At 35.7% G+C, this 22,888-nt stretch overlaps 1 protein-coding gene across 4 annotated transcripts in view; it reads left to right on the plus strand.

Moving 5' to 3' along the window:
• Positions 1-246: 246 nt before the first annotated feature.
• The window catches only part of LOC106664111 (solute carrier family 41 member 2), a 79,091-nt gene continuing 56,449 nt past the window's right edge, over positions 247-22,888 (plus strand). For 3 of the 4 annotated variants that reach the window (XM_024226010.1, XM_014389535.2, XM_014389538.2), the window contains exon 1: positions 247-764. Coding sequence is in view for 1 of the 4 variants with exons in the window: in XM_014389538.2 (XP_014245024.1) it covers positions 746-764 (19 nt within the window). In the remaining 3 variants the exon portion in view is untranslated. Of the gene's footprint in view, positions 765-6,797; positions 6,846-22,888 lie in introns of all 4 variants that reach the window. The other variant, XM_024226012.1, reaches the window with a different exon arrangement.

The following is a 22,888-nucleotide window of genomic DNA, read 5'->3' on the forward strand; positions in this document are numbered from 1 at the left end:
AGGTCGGCGAAAGGCTTAATGTCAAGTATGGTATGTAAGAGTTGAAAACATGACTCGGCCGTATTTCATAGAGAGGCGGGTATAAAGATTGTCGAATAATTAATTGACTGGAAAAAAACAAAGGAAAAAAACATAAAAAGTGCTTGGCATATGGTGAGTGGCGTTGGTGCCGGCCGGCGTGCCACCCCTAAATCCAACCCCCCACCAACAAATCCGGTTCCGTCGGTCGGCTGCCGACCGGGCGCCCGCTTTCAGTTAATTGTGAGCGGACGAGCGAGATAGGACCGGCTGCACGTCGTACTCAGTACCGAACACCGTCCCAGTTTTCACGCGGTATTTCGCTCCGAGGTCCCGTCCGCGGTCAGGGCGCCTATCGATCAGGGGACCGCTCGTGACGCAAAACACTTGTTGCTCCTCTTCAGTGAGAGAGATCGACCTGGAATAAAAGTTCGGATCGACTTCGTCGCGTTTCCAGTCGTGAATCCGAGTCGAGACTTTTATCAGACGATCTGACGGACGTTCGCTTCGTCGGCCGGACCACGTCTCCCCAGCGGCGCCCCCCCTCGCTCCGACCAGCTATTGATTTCTATTCTAACCTGCGAGGCGATCCCTCTCCGGTCTAACCCCGTTCCCAGCCGAGATCGACCGGAGGAATAGGTCTCTGGCTGCTTGACGGACAACATGGACAAGAAACACGGCAAGGACCCCGCGGACGCAACCGCCTCCGGCACCAACCCTCACTGATATGGATATAATAGATCCGAGTAAGTCAGAATCTTTTCTATTTTATCGCTCTTCATCACAGGCGAACCCGGCACGAGGGAAAGATCGACGTCCACTTCGACAAACCGCTTTATACTATTGGGAGTTTTGTTTTTAATTTGTTTTCTACATCGTGGAAACATTGTAGGCTCACCCTGGTGTGTCTTCCACGGCCTGTCCGCGGCGAAATATTTAACAGACTCCTTCGAGTGTCTCCTAGGTCCGTTTCGTCTCTGATCTTTCCGATCTTCCTTCAAAGATCGTGTGGAGGTTCCGACCGGGCAGGTTAGGACGGTCCAAATCACGTGCTTTCAAGGCTCCCTTACTCAAGATCAAGGTCCCAGGCTCGATCTCACTTTTTAAAACGATTGCCGTCGGTTATGGCATTTCCTCTTTTCGTCCCTTCGCCCTCGTAGAAGAGGATTCGTCGTAGCCGCCACCGCCGCCCCCGCACCGCCGACGCGTTTAACCTTAATTAGATGATGGCTTTCAAACCCTCGCCTTCGTCGGTGGACGGGATTTCGTTCAAAAGAAAACACCGTCGCCTCCCCGGGGAAAGTTTTTATGAAATAAATGTCATAATTCGTAATTAGGTTCGTAAATTAGGTCAATGTGTTTTGTAGTTTTTGGGGTAAAAAAAACACAACTGGCACCCCAAAAACGATGATATTTCTTAGCCTACTATGTACACCGAAAAAAGTGTAATCCGAGGCGTTACGTATGTCAACATCCCAATTTGACACGTGTATCGGAACATTTTGTGCTGATTCGTTCTGTTCAAACCGGGCGCCGGCGTTATTCGACGTGAGCCAGTTTCTGCTGATTGTACTTAATAATTTTCTCTCCTTTCTATCGGAGTTTAGTGAGTAACAGTTACAAAAAAATTACACTCTTTTTTTCGGTATCAGCACTGGAAAGGAGAATCTTGGGATACCAGGCTCACCGATTGGTTTGTGCAACATTTTTCAACTCAGATCTTTATGTTCTTCGTCTTTGCCTTGATTTCCTTCATGTTCTTCCTACTGCGATTCATGTTCTTCATGGACGTGCACATATTTTGACACTACAGGGCAAATATCAGTATCAGTTCGTCTAGCATATTTATGTATTTACCGGTGTTTAACCAGTTACAATAGAAGACAATACCTATTTATATTACAAGACAATAATAATAATATAATAACTATAATTACAATAAAACAATAATTATTTATATAATACAGAGTATAAATTGCTCCACAAAAAAAGTGGCGCCCTTTAAAATTCCGATATTTTTTTTATTTATTGTACTTGCCGTTTCAGTAATATTAACGCTGCTATCTCTTTTAATTCTGATATTTATTTAAAGATTTGATTACTGGAAAAATAAAAATATAAAAAAAAATTACGCCCTTTTTTCGCTATCAGTACTGGAAGAATCTCGTGATCCAAGCCTCACCGATTAGTTTGTGCCACACTTTTCAACTCAGATCTTTATGTTCTTCGTCTTTGCCTTGATTTCCTTCATGTTCTTCCTACTGCGATTCATGTTCTTCATGGACGTGCACATATTTTGACACTACAGGGCAAATATCAGTATCAGTTCGTCTAGCATATTTATGTATTTACCGGTGTTTAACCAGTTACAATAGAAGACAATACCTATTTATATTACAAGACAATAATAATAATATAATAACTATAATTACAATAAAACAATAATTATTTATATAATACAGAGTATAAATTGCTCCACAAAAAAAGTGGCGCCCTTTAAAATTCCGATATTTTTTTATTTTATTGTACTTGCCGTTTCAGTAATATTAACACAGCTATCTTTTTAATTCAGGTATTTATTATAAGATTTGATTAGTGGAAAAATAAAACTATTAAAGAAAAATTAAACGAAGAAAAAATCACTTATGTATATGAACATGAAACATAAAACAAAATTCTCAGCACGCTCATAATTGTGGCCTTTAACCACTTCTTGAGGAATTTCATACCAAATCACAACTAACTTCAGCTCAGCTAAGGCTGTAGGAGAGTTATTTTTTTCGTTTAACCAACCCCCGTGCTCGTCCCAAAAGTACACAATGGGGTTCAAATCTGGAGTACTTGGTGTCTTAATGTAAATGTTGCCATCTCTAAGGTACTGCATGACACTGGTAGCGACAGTTGGTCTTGCATTATCTTGCATAAACCAAAATTGCTCGCCAATAAACGGAACGGATGGCACCACACATTCCTGAAGAATTTCTGTCACGTAGAGGACGTAAGTGACGTACTATTAAAAAATTTGTAACTACGTTTTTCCTACAAAGGAATTCCACTTCACACAATAACTGAACCACCTCCGAACGACCCACTTCCGGCAATGTTGCATTGGCTGTAGAGCTCTACAGCTGGTCGATAAAGTAGAGTCCATCTGTTGAATAGAAAGAAAACGCGGACTCGTCTGAAAACATAACATTACTTCATTACTGTTTCCGCCCGATGTCGGTGTCCGTTGCAAACAAACGGTCCGACGATGGTATCTGGCTGGACCCCTTTGCTGGCCTTATGGGATGTAGACTCACTTCGGCAAGTCTCCTTCTTCCTGTTTCAGCACTAACAGACACATCCCGCACAGTTAGAAGTCTTTGAGACGTTTCAGAAGCAATGGAACAGCGTTGTCTCAGAGTGTGAAATCGATAAATCGGTCGTCAGCTGGTCCCTTGGCCCTTGGGCGTCCCGATCCTGGGCTCCGGGTACACCTTGCAATCTCCTGATATAACTGAAAGTCCAAAAACCGTCGTTTTAGGCAAATGTAAAACTCTTGCAGCATACCATCCTACCATCCATTTCTACCATCCTCAACGAGCGCTATGGCAACGGGCAACTTGCACGCGGATTATGGGCATTTTTATAATCGTTTTGTTTTGTGTCATCAACATTCGTGAATAAAGGCATTTTTAAAGGATAAATGCCCTTGATGATGATTTACATTGTGGAGATTTTAAATTTAGCTTAAATTAAAACAAATTAAATTAAGCTGTTTTGCCTCACTATCGTTGACAAAAACAAATACTTTTCGTCTAATTACAAACATTAAATCATGATTAAAGTAGTAAAACAAAAAATATGGCCAAAACATTGTCAAATTAATTGTGAAAAAGAAATCAAAATTTCATAATAGGCCACGTTTTTGTGGAGCAGTGTATAGTATAAAATAGAGCGCATGTAAGAAAACCACCCGATATGAGAAGCCTGTGCACGGCAGTGAATATCTGAGTCCCTTGTTCCAACAGATAGTTTTGTGTCCCTAGTATGTTTTTGATAGTTAATGTATTTATTAGCGAGAATATGTAGCTTGAATATTGAGTACCCATCGACCCTCAAGATTAGTTATATAGTGATAGTTATATTAGTTATATAATAGGTGTTTCTTGGCGTGAATGGTGGTGCTTATCCCCCAATTATCCGAAGAAATATTGAGTACTCTGGGGTAGTGTGAATGACGTGTGGTTATGTATGTAATTTATAAGCGTGAATGCAGATTGTCCTTAATTACCCCAGGGAAAATCGAGTGCTCTGGGGTAGTGTGAATGACGTGTGGTGTATGTAATTTATAAGGGTGAATGGCAAGGTTTATCCCGTTGTTTTATGGTATAAACAGATTGTTTTATATCTCTAGCATGCATTGAGTGTGTTAATGAATTTGTAGTGTGATGGCGGAACATTGAGTATCTATCGACCTTCAGTTGGGTTAGTCGTATGATGTGTGTAAAGGGTGATGGAGGAATATCGAGTAACCCTAAGTGAGTGAATGGCATGCAAATAGGAAAGGATATATTTAAGAGTGAGTAGGTTTGAATTTATCAACTGATTGCGTAGGGTGTCGAATTGACCTAGCTATTGACAGCATCCGGAACCAAACTTCGTAGACTGGAAGGATGAGTTCGAGGTCTGCCAACACTCGGGGTGGATGATTCTCGATGCCTGTTGGTATTTCATTGAAAATTTAAAAGCTGAAATTTCATATTGCTTTAAAGAAAGGGTTGATTTAAAGTTAAAAAGGGTTCATTTGAAGTTCAAAATGATTAATTTGAAGTTAAAAAGGATTAATTGGACGGAAAAGAGAAATAAATTGATGACGTGAAAATATTTTCATACAATCTCCTTTGTTTTTTTTGTAATGCTTTAAAGGAAGGGTTAATTTAAAGATAATAAGGGTTCATTTGACAGAAGAAAAGCTATATACTCTTTATGTTAACCTCATTTCATTCCATTTCCAAACCATCTCCTTAGTTCTTTTAATGCTTTAAAAAAGAAGGATCATTTGAAGTTAAAAATGATTAATTTGAAGTTAAAAAGGATTAATTGGACGGAAAAGAGCAATAAATTGAAGATGTGAAAATCATTTGATTCCATTTTCATACCATTTCATGAAAATTTTTAATGCTTCAAAGATAGTTAATTTAAAGTCAAATAGGGTTCATTTGACAGGAAATAGCGATACATGCTTTATGTTAAACTCATTTCATTCCATTTCCAAACCATCTCCTTAGTTCTTTTAATGCTTTAAAAAAGAAGGATCATTTGAAGTTAAAAAAGTTCATTTGACAGAAAAAAAAGCTATACGTTCTTTATGTTAAACCCATTTCATTCCATTTTCATACCATCTCCTACGTTTTTTTAATGCTTAAAGGAAAGACGTAATTTGAAGTTAAAAAGGGTTCATTTGACAGAAAAAAAAACTATACGTTCTTTATGTTAAACTCATTTCATTCCATTTCCAAACCATCTCCTTAGTTCTTTTAATGCTTAAAAAAAAAGGATCATTTGAAGGTAGAAATAATTAATTTGAAGTTAAAAAGGATTAATTGGACGGAAAAGAGAAATAAATTGATGACTTAAAAATCTTTTCATACAATCTCGAGCGATACATGCTTTATGTTAAACTCATTTCATTCCATTTCCAAACCATCTCGTTAGTTCTTTTAATGCTTTAAAAAAGAAGGCTCATTTGAAGTTAAAAATGATTAATTTAAAATTAAAAATGCTTAATTTGACGGAAAAGAGCAGTAAATTGAAGATGTGAAAATAATTTGGTTCCATTTTCATGCCATTTTCGGAAAATTTTTAAGGCTTCAAAGATAGTTAATTTAAAGTCAAATAGGGTTAATTTGACAAGAAATAAGCGATACATGATTTATGTTAAACTCATTTCATTCCATTTTCCTACCATCTCATAGTTTTCAACATTGTAAAAATTTGAATATATTAACGAAATCATACCTTTGCACGACCGGAGTTTCGCGGTTGAGAGGAAAGAAAACTCGTCGATTGAAATGGGAAGACCCAAATTCCGGCTGTCGGTGCTGAAGAGTTGACTATATGTTTGTTAAAATTTACCAAAGAGGACCGACGGTTAAGCAATTTATTCTGAGAGACTGGGTTTTCGGCTTTTTCCAATTTCAAGTACAAAATCGGTCTTAGTTACAATGTTCGGTGTTCCGTTGGTAAAATTTCCCATTGAAAAACCGCAAAGGCCGGCTGCAAGGAAACGGTTTTTCTTCCTTTTTGTTGTTGTTGTAGGCCATTCCCATTGTCAACGGGCAAGGACGGTTATGGGCTTGGGATGTTATTCCAAACGGACGGCATGGAAAGGAAAGCCGCATTGGACAAATTAAGTTTAAATTTACTTTGTAGTTTATTTGCAAAATTGGAAATAATGGTTGATATTCCAAATACTAACCTGAAATTGCTACCATAACAGAGAAAATAAACTGTACTAGCTCTCAAAAACGTAAACAATCTGGATTATTTTATTTACTTTTCACTTAAAGTGGACGTCTCGAGTGTATTGAGTAAACAACAAGAAAGGTGGAAATATGAAAACACCAAAACCTCACTGGATGCTAGGATTGGCCCAAACGGGAAAAATTAATATTTCAAAATAATTTGCTTCACCTCACACATTTTAGATGACACAATTGGTGCAATTTTTTCCATTTTGGTTCAATTGAACTGTTCAATACATAATGTATTCTTCTATTTTATTTGCTTTTCAGTTAAGTGACCCGATCCTTAATCACCTTACAGCAAGAAGCAAAACAAGCGTAAATATAAAAAAAAAAATACGAATTTCCCTTTAAAAATGTATAGTTATTTTTAAATATCAATCCATTTATGTTTAGTGGTCTAATTGACCAAATTGCTTATTTCAGTTAATTATTCTTTTTATGTAAGGTGTCAAATTAACCCATTTTAGCTTAAAATTAACCCTTTTTAATTTCAAGTTAACCCTTTGAAGAAAAACTTAATAAAAATAAAAAATCCTTGGAATATAAGGGACTAAAGTAAAATTCCTGCATTTGAAAAATTAATTGATTATAAATTTAATAGATTTCTTAGAAAACCACATGAAAATTAGTTGAAATTAAAACTAAAAGTTCTTTGAATTTGACATAGTTTTTACTCAGCCAGGTCAAAGTTTAAAGTATTAAATCAATTAATTATTTTTCTAAGGTTTTTGGTTGAGGTGAAAAAGTTAGTGTCATGAGCAAGATTTGAACCCACAACCTTCGGCTCAATACGCCGCTGCTCTGACCACTTGAGCTATCGTGACGAGGGCGTATCGAGCCGAAAGTCGTGGGTTCGAATCCCGCTTGGGATACTTAACTTTTTCATCTCGGCCAAGAACTTACATAAAAAGAAGTTATTTTTAAAATTAAGCACTTTAAAAAATTTTTCCCCCACTTGGTACATTTTAAATTAAACAGACAAACTATTTTGGGTTAATAATAATTGTGCGAAACCTATGAAAGAAATTTTTTTATAAATTCACAAATTAATTTATACATTTTTAGCGTGTAACAATAGAAATTTCACTAAAACAATTTTATTCTAGACTTGTCAAGAAAAAAATAAGATTTCAAAATATAATTTTTTATTTCCTCACATTTTAGAAGTAAAACTTACAACGCACGTGGTATCACGGATATCAGTGAATTTTTTTGGTGATACTACTCCAAAAAGATCAGACAAGTATACTATACTACTGTAGTGTAAGGTTTTTTTTTGAAAATCACATAAACGGTGATAACTTTGAAACGACTTCACTGATCTACATGGAACTTTGTCATGTTTAGAACTTTATAAACTACATTTAATGGGACAAATCTGGCCTCCGTGAGTACATCAGAACCGGGTATATAAAATAAAACGTTTGGGGACGTATTGTTTGAATCCATCCTTATTTTTCTCCCATATAATGACACTGAATCTAAACGATGTTGACATTGGTTGAAAAATGAGACATTAATCTTTCCAATACTTCGAATTCGGATAAATCCAAAGCAGTGATGGATTTTTTTTAAGCGGTACTCCGGACATCGGAGGAAAAAGAAATTGCCCGGGGCTAATTCAGTATTACAAATTCATATTTTAATGGGTGCTTCAAACAAATATGATTTTTTCCAAAAAATCCGATCATTGGTGAGGAAAATCTAACTTAAATTGTCCCTAAAAAAATGAAAACCGATCCAAAAAATATCTATTTTTTTGTTATAAAAAACTGTATTAGATGTATTTAAGGCCTTATGCTAGAAATGAAATTGATATTTTTTTACTGGAAGCGTTTTTCCGACTTTTTATGCATTTAATCTCATTTAGTTCGGGGATAAAAACAGAACGCAATCAACTGATATAATTGTATAATCACTCTGAAATATGTGCACAATTAAATCATAAAATATTGAATGACCTAAAATATTTTTATTTCTCGGCTCCTAGGGCTCAATGACAACAAGTCTATTTTCTAAATCATCTATTCTGGAGAAATTATACTACTGATATTAAAAACAACAATCTGGACTGTTTTATTTACTTTTCAATTGAACCGAAGTTAGATCTCCAATCACCTTACAGCAAGAAACAAAACAAGGGTAAATGTTAAACAATTTACGGATTTTATCCATTTAGAATGAGCAATTAAAAAACATTGTATTTAAATATAAAAAAACAAAACCTCACGGAAAGGATATTAGCCTTTTTATTTATCTAAAGCGGATCCGTCTGTTTTGTTTGCAAAATATCTTCGCTGTCTTTAGTGCGAATATAATCGTTTGTTCGTGGGAATAATGAATCATTTATAAGTTTCCTGTATACACTGAGGAAGTGTTAACACAGCTGGCAATTGCAAAGGCCGAAAGATTATAGTTGAATAAAAACCTTTATCCACAGTTTTCGAAGATACATGTACAGACACATAGAAAAAAGAAGTTGTTTGGTCGTAATAATTCGAATACCTTGTAATCCTAAGGGTTTAAGTTAAGAATTTACATCCTTTAACGGTAAAGTAGACGCTATCTTCCTATTAAGACGTTGAAAATCCACGAACAAGCGGAATTTTCTTCCACATCAAGGCAATCGGACCAGATAATCGGATGATGACGGTTGGACGATTTCTGCTTCGTCAGTCATTCTGCCATTTGCTCGTTTATCTGGTTGTCGCCGTTTCCTCTAATCGAGACGTCGCCCTTGAATAATATCTTAGGCTCGACGTTTAACTTTTTTTTTTTAAAGACGATTCGCAATTCGTTCCCGATCCTTGTAACGGTCGGACTTCTTTCAGTCGGACATCCAGTTCTTCATCACGGACTTCGGACTGTAATGGTCTCGAATGAATCGACGTATGCGAAGATTGGTGAAGTCCTCGGCCCTTTAAAAGACGGGGATCGTCAACTGTTTTGTGCACCTCCGTGGTGGGTTTTGTGCACCTCCGTGGTGGGTTTTGTGCACCGCCGTGGTGGGTTTTGTGCGCCCCGTGGTGGGTTTTGTGCGCCTCCGTGATGGGTTTTGTTCACCGCCATGGTGGGTTTTGTGCGCCTCCGTGGTGGGTTTTGTGCACCTCCGTCGTGGGTTTTGTGCACTCCGTGGTGGGTTTTGTGCACCTCCGTCGTGGGTTTTGTGCGTTATTACATTACATGGATTTTGATGAATTGACGAAATCTACTCGAAGTTGGATACATTCGATGGTGAAACTTCAGGCATGTTCATACGGATTAATGACACAATTGAATCAGAACACCAACTAAGATAATAAGACTGCCATATTCACTAAATCTAACGTATTCTTAAATACTTAATGAAATGATGTTCCCATAAACAATTTATACCTTTTTCCGTCAAATTAATCTTTATTAACTTAAAATTAACCTTTTCAATTTTTTTTGCTTTTGCGTTAGCAATTAGTACAATGAAAACGATCAAACGTTTATGTTCATTTTGAAATTCCAGATAGGTGAATAAACATTAATTTTTCCTTCTAAATTCCTAAATCTTGAAGGTGTAGTATCTGTTTGTAATCAAATGGTTTACGTGCACACTTCATTTCAAATATTTTTAATAACATTATTTCCTTTTGTTTTGAAACGTTAACATGCCATTATTAATTCGGGACATTTTCAACTTTCAAATGAACCATTTTTTGACTTCAAATTAACCTTTTCTTACATTTCAAACTAAATTGTTTAACTTAAAGTTAACTTATTTGTTTAAAGCGTTAAAAAACATAGGAAATGATATGAAAATGGAATGCAGTACCTTTCATTTAACAGTTTATAAATTTTTCCGTTAAATTAACCTTTCTTAAATTTTAAACTAAATTTTTGAACTTCAAGTTAACTTATTTTTTAAAGCGTTAAAAAACATAGAAAATGATATGAAAATGGAATGTAATAACTTTCATTTACATAATTTATTTCCTTTTTCCATCAAATTCACCCTTTTTAACTTCAAATTAACCTTTTTTTAAATTTCAAACTAACCCTTTATTTAAAGCATTAAAAACCTAGGAGTTGAAATGAAAATGGAATGCAACAATTTTCATTCAGATAATTTATAGTTTTTCCCGTCAAATTAACCTTTCGTAAGTTTCAAATGAATCGTTTTTTGACTTCAAATTAACCTTTTCTTACATTTCAAACTAAATTGTTTAACATAAAGTTAACTTATTTTTTTAAAGCGTTAAAAAACATAGGAAATGATATGAAAATGGAATGCCGTAACTTCCATTTAACAATTTATACCTTTTTTCCCGTCAAATTAACCTTCCTTAAATTTCAACTGAAATTTTTTAACTTCAATTTAACTTATTTTGTAAAGCGTTAAAAAACATAGAAAATGGTATGAAAATGGAATGCAGTAACTTTCATTTAACAGTTTATACATTTTTCCGTTAAATTAACCTTTCTTAAATTTTAAACTAAATTTTTGAACTTCAAGTTAACTTATTTTTTAAAGCGTTAAAAAACATAGAAAATGATATGAAAATGGAATGCAATAACTTTCATTTACATAATTTATTTCCTTTTTCCATCAAATTCACCCTTTTTAACTTCAAAACACCTTTTTTTAAATTTCAAACTAACCTTTTATTTAAAACATTAAAAACCTAGGAGATGAAATGAAAATGGAATGCAACAATTTTGATTCAGATAATTTATAGTTTTTCCCGTCAAATTAACCTTTCGCAAGTTTCAAATGAACCATTTTTAAGGTCAAATTATTATTATTATTTTTTTTTTACATTTCAAATTAAACCTTTTTAACTTCAAATAAACACAAATCACAATCACAATCAAAACTTACTAGTATTATGTTTTTGATTTTTTTAAATAAATAAGATAATGGTACTTATAAGTCCATATTATAATAATTTTAAATTGCGATTAAAAATGTTATCATTAAATACAAAAACGAATAATACTTCATTAGAAATTTATTAAAAAGTATGAAATAATTGGTCTCATAAAAACTATTTGAAAAATAATTAAAATTAACATCATAAATTATATGTATATATATAAATAAAAATATAAATATATATACACCCCCGTCAAAAGTATCGCAACACTTTGAAATATTTGAATTTTACGAAAACGTCTGTTTTTCCATAACAAAACAAGATTCTCAAGCCTATAATAAAATTTTTTAAACTGAACATAAACAAGTTTTATTAAAATAAATTACAATATTTCAACCAATATACAAAAAAGTTAGAAAACTTACCTTTTAAATTTTTTTTTTTACAATTTTAACTTTTAAATTACAATTTCCATTTTTAATTTACATTTACTAAGACGTATTGCCCCCTCTGGCATGACTGCTTCCACTCGTCTTGGCATACTCGTGGGGTATATTGTCCCACTCTTCCAATACAGGCTACCTTTAGCATTTCAAGGGTAGTAGGAGGTGGATCTCATGACCGAACCTTTCTTTTGAGATAATCCCGAACGTGCTGGATTGGGTTAAGGTCAGGACTTCTTGCTGGTCAAGAAGGTGTGGATATCTGCGGTGTTCAGGTACTCAGAAACACATCTTCCCTTGTGAGGACGGGCATTAACATGCACGAGCAACACGATTCAGAGCCTATGAACTCGTAGGCTGAACAACTCAGCCAAAAGGCACTACATCTTGAAGAATCATTTCTACATACGTTAAAGCATTCAAGGCCCCTCCTTGGATTGGCACTAACTCGGTACGTGCCTACCAACATATGCCGCCCCAGAACATGACAGAACCCCCTCCAAATGGCTGTTTCTAACGTGCAGCACTGACTATACCGTTCTCCAGGCCTTCTCCAAACTCTTTCACGGCCATCTGGTCTATTAAGGGCCACTCTCGTGAATAAAACTTTTTTCCATTCCTCCACAGTCCAAGATCGGTGTTCCCTTGTAAATCTCAATCTCTTTATTGTGTGTTCTGCGGTGAGAATGGGACCTTTGGCCTTCTTGAGCTGAGGTTTGACTCTCTCAGTCTTCTAATAACCGTTCACTCCGAGATTGATATCCCTCGAGCACCAGCGATCAAATTTTCAATGGAAGAAGCTGTAGAATTACGCTTCCTAAGTGGTTGCATTTTAATGAATCGGTCATCTATGGGATTAGTGATTCTGGGACGCCCTGACGTTGGTCGCCTCGAATGACTCTCAGTCTCCCTGTACCTTTTTATGGTCCTTGAAACGGAATAATAATAAATCCCAAGGCGATTAGCGATGTAACGCAATGATTTGCCTTCTTCAGAGAGAGCGATGATTCTGACCGAATCATCATGGCCTAAAAGATTCATTGTGAATAAAATTAGATGTTATAACTAGACTAAAGAGAAAAGAGAGAAAAGACTTCAGGCAAACGAAAGATAAACATGGACTGAAAGGAAATTTGAAATGAATAAACAAAAATTCCATCGTTTGTTGGTAAACAGTGAATAACAATGATGTGTCTAATCCCTAATGTCTCTCATTTAATAAATAATATTGTTATAAATATAAACAAAGTATGAATTAAGGTCAAAACCAAGAAAGTCTCGAAAATTATGGGTGTTGCANTTACTTCACACACTTATATTTCTTACCATCATCAAAGTTTTTTAGGCTAATTTGTAATTAAAAAAGGTTAACTTGAAGAAAAAAAGGGTGGTTTGCAATTAAAAAAGTTAATTTTAATCTGTTAATTAAGGTTTTGGTTGAGATAAAAAAGTCAGTGTCACGAGCGGGATTCGAACCCACGATCTAGCGATACGCCGCTGCTCTACCACTTGAGCTATCGTGACTTCGATCCACTCGGACACCAACCTCCCACCTCAACCCCACCTTTTGAATTTTCCTCCTTTTTGTCATTTTTCAAATGTCTTGTAATCTATTTGATTCTCGGCGACAAATGAAATGGCCACGGAGAGCTTTAGTGAAGTATACTTCATTTTGCTTATTACATTTTATAAGGTTTTGTGGTCCGCTTGACCAAATAAATTCTTTTTAATTAATTAAGGTTTTGGTTGAGAAATTTGTCGCCGAGAATCAAATAGATTACACGACATTTGAAAAATGACCAAAAAGGCGGGAAAATTCGAAAGGTGGGGCTGAGATGGGAAGTTAGTGTCCGAGGGGATCGAAGTCACGATAGCTCAAGTGGTAGAGCAGAGGCGTATCTAGCCGAAGGTCGTGGGTTCGAATCCCGCTTATGACACTGACTTTTTTATCTCAACGTAAATCTTAATTAATTGAAAATAATTTATTTGGTCAAGCGGACCACGAAAACTAATAAAAAGTTAATTTTAAATTAAAAAGGGCTAATATGAAGCTATGGAAGAAATTGATTATATTCATCTTTTTACTGAGGATTGTACACCATAGGATAAGATTGTGGCTACCGGTAGTAACTATGGCACACAACCCTAGGTTTTCTTTTTACATAGAAACTTAAAGCGTAAAAAGATTTAAAAATTCCTTCCAAGGATCTAGGCTATTTTTTAAGATCTCAATTTATGCAATAAGTATTACAATATGGTATGCTACATTGGCTTAGTCAAAGTTACTATAAGCTGGGGAAAAAAAATTGAGTTTAGCTTGTTCAATGCTGGAACAATATTTGGAGAATATTCTAAGATTGAGAAATAACTTTCCAAAGTTTCTTAAAGGGAGACCATGGAAAAAGAGTAGAATATTTAGCTGATTTTAACCGACAAAAAAAGTTTCAAATTTTAAATGATGAATTGAGTCTTGACGGCTAACAGACCCGTGAGAAGTAAATTAAAACTGTCATTAAGCATATGTCAACAATGTTTAGAATTTATGCTTTTCTAAATACAATATAAATCACTTTTATTTTATTTCTCCGTTTTTAATTTGTTGACAAAAGCCACTTAAAACTCTGAATACAAGATTTTTTAGGATTTTTTTATAAAATCAGAAAAGTGGTGATACTTAAGAAACTAATTCGCCGAACCACCGACGGTTTAGGACCGTATTAACAACGCGCAATAGCACAAACTGAGACTCAGTAAATAAACTAAAACCGGATAAATAAAAATGTGTGGTGATTAATGACCGTTAGTCGATGATTATTCAGAATAAAATTTATTTTTTCTTTCTCTAGTGTTGCTGTTCGAAATCAACGCGGATAGTTTAAAAACAGATTCTTTTATGTTTTTAAAATAGTCCTTCTTGTGAAATATTAAAATTGTTTGTCACGATTCCGCTTAACATCAAAATTTCGAATGAGATATTACATCGTGACGCATTACTTCGAAGGATTATGACTATGAAATCATAGGGGAATAAAGCTTAACAAGGCTTTAAATAGAAATGATAAAAATGGGATAAAAAAAGTAGTATCATTTTTGAAAATTTTTGATCTTACTCATAGTTTGATATTTCGTACTCATCGATCCGGATTAAAAGCTTAAAGCTCATCATCAGGTTGAAGGATTTGCAACCACAACTCTCGACATGAATTGTAATTTATTGGGTTGTCCGGAAAATAATGCAGGATTTTGGTATTAAACAAAAAAAAAGAAACTAGTTACTTTAAAGCAATGTTCTTTAATCAAAATAATTTCCCATACTCTCAATACATTTCTCCCAACGTGTTGGTAACTTATTAATTCCGTCTGAGTAGAATTCAGAATTTTTAGAATTGATAAAGTCAATAAATGCATTTTCCAGTTCCGTTTGATTTTTGAATATTATGTGTTGTAAGTAGTGGTCCAGGTGTCTAAAAAAATGGTAGTCAGTAGGCGAGAGGTCCGGAGAGTAGGGTGGGTGAGGCAAAGTTTCATAGCCAAGCTCCAATAATTTTTGTGACGTTACACGTGACACATGTGGTCGAGCGTTGTCATGCAACAAAATGGGCCCTTTCCGATTGACCAAAGAGGGCTTCATTACTGCCAATTTCTGATGCATGGTATTAATTTGGTTACAGTATGATTCAGCATTGATGGTTTCGCCAGGATTTAAGAAGCTGTAGTGTATTAAACCAAATGAAGCCCACCATACCGTAACCATTACCTTTTTTTGATGAGTTGGGGGCTTTGGAAAATGTATTGGAGCTTCTCCTTTGTCGAGCCACTGTCCAGAACGTCTAGTGTTATCGTAGAGAATCCACTTTTCGTCACATGTAACAATTCTGGCCAGAAATGGGTCATTTTTGTTTCGACAAAGAAGTGATGCACAAACATCAAAGCGCTGATTTTTTGGCGATCGTTTAATGAGTGTGGAACCCAATTTTCGAGTTTTTTCACTTTTCCAATCGCCTTGAGGTGGTCAGCGACGGTCGTTTTACTGACTTTGAGTTGCTCTGCAAGTTCTCGAACAGTTGTTTTGGGGTTTTCTTCCACCACTGATCGCAGAACATCATCATTAAGAGAGGAAGGCCTTCCACGACCTTCTTCATCTTCAAGGCTGAAATCTCCCTCCCGAAATTTTTTAAACCACCTTTGCACAGTGCACTCATTAACACAACCCTCGCCCCAGACTTGGTTAATGTTTCTAGCCGTTTGGGCTCCGCTTCGGCCGAGTTTAAACTCGTAAAAGAAAATCGTACGAAATTCTCGCTTTGACATTATAAGGATGACTGAATTATTTCCAAGTAGCGGAATGCTACAGAGGTAAACAAACAATATCATTTGGAAGAGGATTAATAAGTGTTGACATTCATACAAATGAGTAATCCTGTAAACGTAAACAGAATATTTTATATAGATTTTTTTTAATGAAAACTTAAAATCCTGCATTATTTTCCGGACAACCCAATATTATTTTTAACATTTTTTAATAAAAGTTTTAAAATCCTAACGCATTATTTTTTAAAGCGTTTGTACCCGAATAATCGATTTTTTTTCGTAATTAAACGATCATTTTATACTGATGATAATAGATCTTTGAGAAATTAAGTACATGTGCTGAAAGTTCATTAGTAGGGGCGACTTATCTGGTAGTGCCATGTCTGTTAGTATTTGCAGAAACGAGGAAATCTTACTTAAAATTTAGACAAGAACTTAGGCAACTCGTAAAAGTTTATCCTCCAAGTGATTTTGTATTTTGTTTGCTTAAAGTTACAATTGGTGGAATGAAATGTAAACTAGTTTTAACGAAAGGTTAGCGTTAGGTAAGGTTAGGGTCAGGGGGTTATACATGTGTTTAGACTAAAAACAAACCAATCTCATAGGATTTTTAATGCTCTTTCTATTGGTTAAATCAAATTTAAAGTAGGATTAACGTTTTATGAAATAAGAGGGATTTCTTGAAATAAAATTGTGAATAGTTGAATAATCTCAAAAGTGAAATATCTCTAAAACAATTGAAAATAGAGACTTTTAATCTAATTTGACATGTAGGATAATCTCCTGGAATATTGATCTTTCTTCACGGGACATGTATAAAGATACATAACATCCCGGGTAAAAATTAGCCAATGGGCCATTTTAAATTAATTTTGTCCAAAATCCGTCTTCGGTGTCGAAATTCGGACAGACATTAAAATTTTAAAAAGTCATAATAATAATAATAATAATAATAATAAAAGAGGCTAACCGTCTCCTGTTTCGCTTTCCCAACTCGACCACCACGATTAGGCAACTGGGTTGACCCAACAATGAAAATCAAGGCCCGACTCAGGCTCACTTTCCCCAATACTCGACCTGGTGTCCATTCTTTTTCAAAATACGATCTTTGTGTTAACCTTGTTAAGTCTGTTAGGTCCTATTAGATCGAGAAAAATGATGACGTAGATTTGTAAGATTTTTTTTACGAGGGTATTTCAACTACGATCGGGGTGCCGATGTTTTTCAAAAAAAGCCCATTTGTAAGTATATCGGGTTCGAATGCAGGGCGCTGGATTCGAACCCATGACCTTTACCTTATCTTAGTGATGAGCGCCGTGTCAACGCCTAACCGTTGCGACCACCGACGCCCCTAACTTGTAAGTTGACATTGCTCGATCTAACAGGCCAGAGCCAATGTTAGGTATTAGAATTAATTAAGGTTTTCAGTTGAGATAAAAAAGTCAATGCCACGAGCGGGATTCGAAAAATGGCAAAAAGGAGGGAAAATTCAAAAGGTGGGTCACGATAACTCAAGTGGTAGAGCAGCGGCGTATCAAGCCGAAGATCGTGGGTTCGAATCCCGCTCGTGCCATTGACTTTTTTATCTCAACTGAAAATCTTAATTAATTGTAAGATATTAATTGGTCAAGCGGACCACGAAACTGGTGAATTTAATTGTTAGGTGTTAGGTCGAAAATCTAGTCACAGTGCTGTCCGATAGGACGTAGGTAACCAACATGGCAGCCATGAATTTAACAGGTGTTTTTTGTTTACAAGTATTTTTATTTTTAAATACGCATTAATTAAATCAGATCAATACATTTCTTTTGTTAATTTCTGACCTGTCCTTATACTCTCATTCACAATACAGTCATCCTCTATCCTATAAAGTTGACGGCTGTTGGACGTTAGGATATAATTTAGGTATATCGGCACGAATGTGTGTTATTTGTTAGTATTTTTCGAGTGCATAGGTTGCATTTTTAATGAAAGTGTTGATTAATTTTCCTTTTGTATTAACCTCTGCCATCTTACAATTGAACACAAAAGAAAACCATAACAAACAACAACAAGCCTTCAAGGACTGTTATAGCTGTATTTTTGGTTCTACCTATCGACACGCGCAGCATTGCGGAAAAATTAACGATTAACATACTAAGAAAAGAAAGGGGTGTTGACGATCTTACTGAACATTTCTCTATTCCAGTTAACACGAGTTAACATCTAACAAACATCGTGAATCTCCTACTTTATGACAAAATGTTAGGAAATAAAGCAACTAGCCCAACTTTAAATATATGTGGTTGCGTTGAAGGGGTTGAAAAAGACTTTACGTAACTCAGTTAAGTTCAATATTTTCCCCAACAAATTACTTTACTCACAATTATTTTTCAATAATTGAAGCCTTATTACCTTAGCATTTATTATTACCAAGGTAACACACACTCACAACTTAATTAAGAAATGCAAAGATCAAAGAGATATTACATAATCGTATTACATAAATTATTCTAATGTAAATCGTAATTAAATGAATATTTCTTTAAATATTTTTAATTCGATATTGCTTGCATTTTTTAAATTAAATTTGGCAGGAATAGGTTGGAGGTTGGCTTGATGTGGATAACTAATGATAAATCAAAACAATATTGTCCTTTCCAATAGTACCCCTGTTCTTTTAGCACTCATTTAGCATAAAATTAAGAACAGAAATGCGTACCTGGATTTGCCAGAATCGCCTCCTTCCGCGTTCAAAACTTTCAAATTGGTTGAATGTTATAAAATTCAAAGTGAAGGCCAGACCTGTTTGCGTCGTTGTTGTATAGAAGGACCCGCAGGCTCCATTGAAGTGGTGAAAATAGGGTCACAGTAACTACGTTTGGGAAACCGGACACAATGCTTATGAGACGCGGACTTTATATCGGAAAAATCAATTAACATGCTGTACTAGATATTCTTTTTCAACTCTTGTTTCATCTATTTTTCTTTATCTGTCTTTCGGTCCCCCTTTCTCTCTATCCAGTTTCTCAAGTTTTTCTCTTTCTTACGACTGGTGATATTTATTAAGTAAGATTTTTCGGCATGATGAAATGTTTCAACACAATTGAAATATAAAATGTCAGGTATGAGTATTTGTACTAATTTTTAAATAAGGAATGCGCTCTTACAGACCGAATGTTCGGCCCCCATCTTTATGGTGGAAATTAGAATGGGGATGGGTATTTTCCATTCTAGGAGTTTTCCTCCCACGAATTCATTGTCCAGTACGCAACTCATAGAGTTGTAGTTTAAGTCGGAATTTTCCACTAGAGAAATAAATTAATGTCAATGCAAACTTGCTATCATGAAATTCGATACGGTAAATAGATTACACATTGCCTAGTAATAAACATGAAGACATATTAATAGCTTTTAAAGACTATCATATGATTTGCTTGACTTAGTCTATAAAAAAAATCTCTGACTCTATTTTAGATTTTTCATTTTTCTGATGACATTGTTTAGGTATAATGGATACTTTTGTTCGTCAAGTGTTATTATCTATTATTTTTTTAGATGTTGTATGTATTTTCAAACAGGCTAGACCGAATTTAGAAGACCGCGTAATCATGAGACAATGATTCAGTGCTAGGTTTCGATTTCCAATTTTTTTTGTTTCCGCTGGATGGTTTCCACCTCGGATGAATCGTCTTGAGCAGATTGGTAAAATGCGGGCCATTTCCTGTCGGAACCTGTCTCGACGGAGCTGCGGACCGTTGCAAGGAAGCCGCAAAACTTGGCCAGCTCGTGTTTCGCTTTCCGTCGCTCGTCCTCGGACAGTTTCTCGGTTGAAACTTTTATCAATACTCAAGGTTTACGCCGGCTGCTCGGTCCACTGTTTACACGTTTTCATCGTTTTCATCGTTTTCATGAAAAATCAAAATATCAAGGTTAGTAACAAGTATTACAAGCGTAACAATTAGCCGTCGTGGCTTCATGACAAAAATCGCGTCTTTTGAGGAAAGTACTTAAGTCGAGATTCGTTGGAACATCTAGGCTTAAGGAAAGTCTCACTTTTTTTTACATATTGGCTATACACGGCAGTAATAAGACCTAAAAAACTGTGGATCATTAATCTGGTGGACCAAAGCTCAACAAAAAGTAGGTACTCAATCATTAGCCAGTATACAAAGACTATCAAAGGGGCAATGAGAACAACCCCTCCAAGTGCACTAGAAGCTCTGCTAAACCTATCTCCACTGGAAACATTGATACAAGGAGATGCTAGGAAATCTCATTTAGGCTCCAAAAACAATCAAATTGGATAGGAACCAAACAATTCGGGCATACTAACATTAACAAAATCAGGCAGCCATTCTTAGGTATGGGGACTCACTATACGATCCCGGAAACATTCTTTACAACACCCTATAAAGTCTCAACGGACTATAAAGGAGAGGAAGAACACAGGAGAGCAGCAGATACAATGTATGGTATACAGATGGCTCCAAAACAAACGAAGGAACCGGATCAGGCGTTTTCTGTACAAGCCCAAATATGAGCAATCAAACTCATTAGGGAAGTACACTTCGGTCTTTCAAGTAGAAATATATACCATCAACGCTTGTGCCCTGGAAAATTTTAAAAGAGACTACACTGGAAAAAAAAATCTTCCTAAAATCTGATAGCCAAGCAGCCATTAAAGCATTAGCATATAAAAAATTTACATCAGAATTAGTCGAAATGATAAATGATGGAGTGAGTGTGGTGTTCAATCCTTTTTAAAAAGATAGTTCCTACTCACAGTAAGTTGTTTTGCAACGATCCGGATTTCGAGCCTTTTAGCTCATCAGATTGAAGGACTTCTACAACCACGTCTCTCGACATGAATTGCCAAAGTGAACCCGCTGATACCTCCGTAAAACATCCTCTCAAAACCTAAAGACAAAGTAGACAACTTGGCAAAACTCGGGGTTTACCAACTCAATTGTAATGATTGTGATATTAAATATATAGGACAAAGCGGTAGAGAAATAAAAACACGAGTAAAAGAACACGTGCCTAAATCGAGCAAATTTTCGGAATTTAAGGATCATCTAAAAGAAACAAAACATAATTTCAATTCAAATCTAAATACAAGAGTGTTACATAGTTTCAACAAAGGGAAAGAACTAGATTGGTTTGAGAAATTTGAAATTAAAAAATGTAAAATTGAACATGGTGATAAAATGCATTAATAATAACAGATTTTGATCTACCTCCCATTTTAAATATGTATATAAATAATATCAAACATCCAAATAATTAAACTAATTATTTTAATTGTTATTATTTTTATAGTAATTTAATAATATTAAGTATTTACTAGAATAATATTTATTTGTGTTATAATTTCCGCCTTTCGCACATTCAAATTGAGCGCCATTAAAAAAATCAGCTGCTAATTGGAACGTCGCGTTGGCGGAGGTATCAGCGGGTTCACTTTGGCAATTCATGTCGAGAGACGTGGTAGTAGAAGTCCTTCAACCTGATGATGAGCTAAAAGGCTCGAAATCCGGATCGTTGCAAAACAACTTACTGTGAGTAGGAACTATCTTTTTAAAAAGGATCAGAATTAGTCAGTGAATAGATCCAAATTCTTCAAAACCTGGGGAAACACAATAATCTAACCTGCCAGGGCACAAAAGTAACAGGTAACGAGAAAGCAGACACATTCAAGACCATACATAGGCCCGAACCTATACTTGGGATAACAAAAACAAATATAGAATCCTCCATTGCAGAATGGATCCAAACAAAACACAAAGAGAAGTGGATAAACTCTAGCGGCGCTAGACACAGTAAACATACGATAAAACATCCTCACCAAGACGGGCAAAATTATCGCTGCAATTGGAGAGGACCAAACTCAGAGGAGTGGTTGTTCTAACCGGTCACTTGCATCTGAGAAAACATCTACACAACATGGGTATATACAACTATGATCCCATCTGCAGATTTTGCCATGAGGAGGAAGAAACAGGCACTCATATCATCGTCGAATGCGAAACAACAGCTCAATGGAGATTTAACCTAACGTACGGAAAAAACTTAGGGAATCAAATTGCAGCAGCGACAGTCAATGACTTGATACTTCTAAGAAGAAGGATTGACTCTATTGCACTGAACCAAGGAACCAGGAAGGTAGAGTAAGCCGGACGGCTGCAGTGCCTGGGGAACACAAACTCCTCTTCCTAGTATCCTTATTACTATAACATACCTCACTTTTCTTTAAAGAGATAAGCTGCTTTTCACTAATGACAAAAGTTATTTTACTTAACCCAAAAGGTTAATTTTAGAATACATTCACTTTTTCTACTAAGGTAGTCGTTATCGCCAAACGTACCAACCTCCTACTATCCAGTCCTTACAAGCTAATATCCTCCGAACTCCTGTGAAACGCCCCTTGACACTTTCAAGTCATCTGTTGCTGGTTACTGCTTAATCAGCTGGTTACTGCACAGATGCAAGGATAGCCCAAGGAAGTACCTTAGGTACCAACCTATACCCCTATCTGAAACTTTCTCTACGCCCTATGTGGATGATACCGTCGTCCTTTGATCTCATAAAGATCGATCCCGACATCTCGACCAAAAGTTCCAACTTCCAAATGTCCAATCCTTACTACACTGTGACTTACACTGTCAGTGCTGGTTGGTACTTTCAAGACATCATTGGCTCCTATCCTTACCTTTGCGAATAATAACACTATCCTCCGTTCCATAAAGATCCCGTCATGTCAACCAGAAACCTGCAAACC

Source organism: Cimex lectularius, unplaced genomic scaffold (assembly GCF_000648675.2).
Source record: "Cimex lectularius strain Harlan isolate CLEC.00 unplaced genomic scaffold, Clec_2.1 scaffold82, whole genome shotgun sequence".
In the NCBI taxonomy this organism is placed as follows: Eukaryota; Metazoa; Arthropoda; class Insecta; order Hemiptera; family Cimicidae; genus Cimex; species Cimex lectularius.